Source organism: Perkinsus marinus (genome assembly GCF_000006405.1).
Source record: "Perkinsus marinus ATCC 50983 genomic scaffold scf_1104296947920, whole genome shotgun sequence".
NCBI classification, from domain to species: domain Eukaryota; phylum Perkinsozoa; order Perkinsida; family Perkinsidae; genus Perkinsus; species Perkinsus marinus.
Window position 1 is genome coordinate 1 of NW_003210403.1, and position 2,394 is coordinate 2,394.

Here is a 2,394-nt window from a genome sequence, read left to right on the forward strand (position 1 = left end):
GTATAGGTAATGCTACTTGAGATCAAAATGCGATGTCAACAGAGGCAGGTCTGATTATCCACTAATCGTGCTAGAACATGGCCGACGTTCGACACCTCCGCCACGTCTTCGATGTGCCAGGCTGCACATCCCAACAGAACTGCAATCATCGCAGCAGCTCTCTCGCCAAATATGAGAGTGAATACCACACCTCCAGTAACCCCTACAGTTAGGATTGCCAGATCTCGCACGTGGTCGGTCGGAGGGCTGTCGGGTATCGACACTATCGTCTCAAGCACTGCGTAGTTGGTGACGGCCTTCGCGACATGGGTGGCATGCCGACAGTATGGACAAGTAACGTACTTGCCGAACAGCCAGGAGTTCGAGGTGACAGACTCCATGCACTTAGCACAAACACTGTGTCCACACCGTGTGAGTACCTGAAGACACTTTCGTCGTTAAGGGAGGGTAGTTTAGGCCTACCATGGGGCGGTGCTGAGAATCGTCATAGTCGTTGCAGCATATACCGCATTCGAGAGGAGCAAGGACACCTCCCCCACAGCCGTCTCGTGGCTTCACTCGCATAACGACTTGCGGTAGGACTTGAGATAATCGAGCCGATGCCCAGTCCCAGTAATCTATCATATACTGCGACATCGAACACTCATTTACTAGTCAGCCTGAATAACTGCACAAAGGCGATGCAATGCAAGGTTCGACCGCCTTGAACGCAACAAGAAGGGTTCACTGATATCGAGTGCAAATTGGAGAGCTCATAAGAATTGTCGTATGACCGGAGACACCAAGCGGTGTGCAAACGAAGTTAGCGACGGCTGCTTTGAAAACTTGGGTACTCCACACTGGAGTCCTCACTGCAAAGAACGCATCCGTCATGAAAATACAGCCCAGACTAGGTTAACCACTGTTCATCCATTACTGATGACTTTCTCGCATGAACAGCAGTGCAGTTGAGAAAAGCACAACATACATCCACATTGACGGGGGCTGTTCAGACCCTCGCCGTTAAATCACTCCAACGCATCACATGGTATTAGCCTCAGACACTAATAGAGAATACGCTAGGGTGTATTTTACCACGCAGCTACTGCTATAGTAGTGGTATTTTGTCAAACTAGAGAAAACGGGGGTTCTCGGAAGTCGACTCATAGTCGTCAGCAAGCTTGAGGTTCTCTTGCTTCAGCGAAAGCATCTTGTACTTCTTGGCTCCGACCTCCACTCGCACAGCCACACGCCCATCGTCGGTGACCTGGAGAACTCACTCACTACTTTCAAGACTACTTGGAGACTTGTTGACCGCCTCGTGTGTGAAAGATGTGCAGGAGGTGTCTGTTGAGAATTTCACCCATGACATGGGCCGTATAGAAAGTGTTAGGTCAACATGAGATCTAGGTAAGCATTGATGCCGTTCTGTGTTCACTATAAGCGGAATTATGGCTTTTCGCGCGAAATTTCTCGGGTTTCCCGAGGCAACCATCAGCGGAAAAATCAGGATAGACATAATGAGGCACAGTTAATGTGTCTTCCCGTGCCCACTCTACTAGATTGCGAAGCATGCTACTACTCTACATTTTGCATACCGTACCTTGATGACTTCGGCGGGCTTGCCATTGTAGTGTTGGGCCTTCGCCAGACCCGTAACCACCACTCGGTCACCATCCATGAATGAACACGAGTCGACATACAGCTCTTCCCGAACACTTATCCTGACACAGCACGCATGTGCACGGTATGAACACAGTTTATGATCTCACCTGTCCACCAGAGGTATCGGAGGAGCGCTGCCTTGTCGGTATCCCTGAGGCAGTAGCATCTGGCTGAAGTTGAGCAGACTGGTTACACCAGTAACCTAACAGAGCGAGGTTTCTCCTCGACAGCCGCTCGATGCAGTGGCGCCTACCTCATAGGGGAGCAACGGCAACTGTATGACGGACAAACCGGCATCCGCTACGTCAGGGAAGTTTCGCAACTCGTTCAGGTACTTCTGCTGGATTGAATTCCTGAAAGGACCATCAGCGTTAGAGAATATTCACATAGTAAACTACGCGGGTTCATAGAAATGAGAAAACCTGGGAAAATTCTTGTAGATTTTTATACACTTTTGAGCAGATTACTACACTGCAGTACGGAAACTGCTCGAGCTCAGATGAGGAAGCACTAGGAGCAGTACTACTAGTCGACTGACGCGAGGAACTCACCTGGCTCTGCAAAACTGAACGGACTGCTGTATAGTCCTCCACGAAGCCAGACCGAGTGCCTGAGGGATCGCCTACGTCGCATTGTGAGTTACGAGTATAGTACCTCCTCGCCCTTCTGGGCAGTAGAGGCATCATCGATCGACAACGAAGTGAAATCGCCAAGCCCAAGCTGGTTCACAACAACGTGCGAGACCGCGAC

General features: G+C 50.2%; 1 protein-coding gene across 1 annotated transcript; it reads right to left on the reverse strand.

Moving 5' to 3' along the window:
• Nucleotides 1-1,063: 1,063 nt before the first annotated feature.
• Nucleotides 1,064-2,307, reverse strand: Pmar_PMAR001596 (hypothetical protein; the record flags this gene model as incomplete). The annotated part of the gene is made up of 6 exons (XM_002779035.1): nucleotides 1,064-1,246; nucleotides 1,583-1,703; nucleotides 1,752-1,846; nucleotides 1,898-1,997; nucleotides 2,196-2,254; nucleotides 2,299-2,307. Coding segments are annotated over 6 exons (519 nt in total), but the record flags the coding sequence as incomplete, so codon positions are not given.
• Nucleotides 2,308-2,394: the final 87 nt, after the last annotated feature.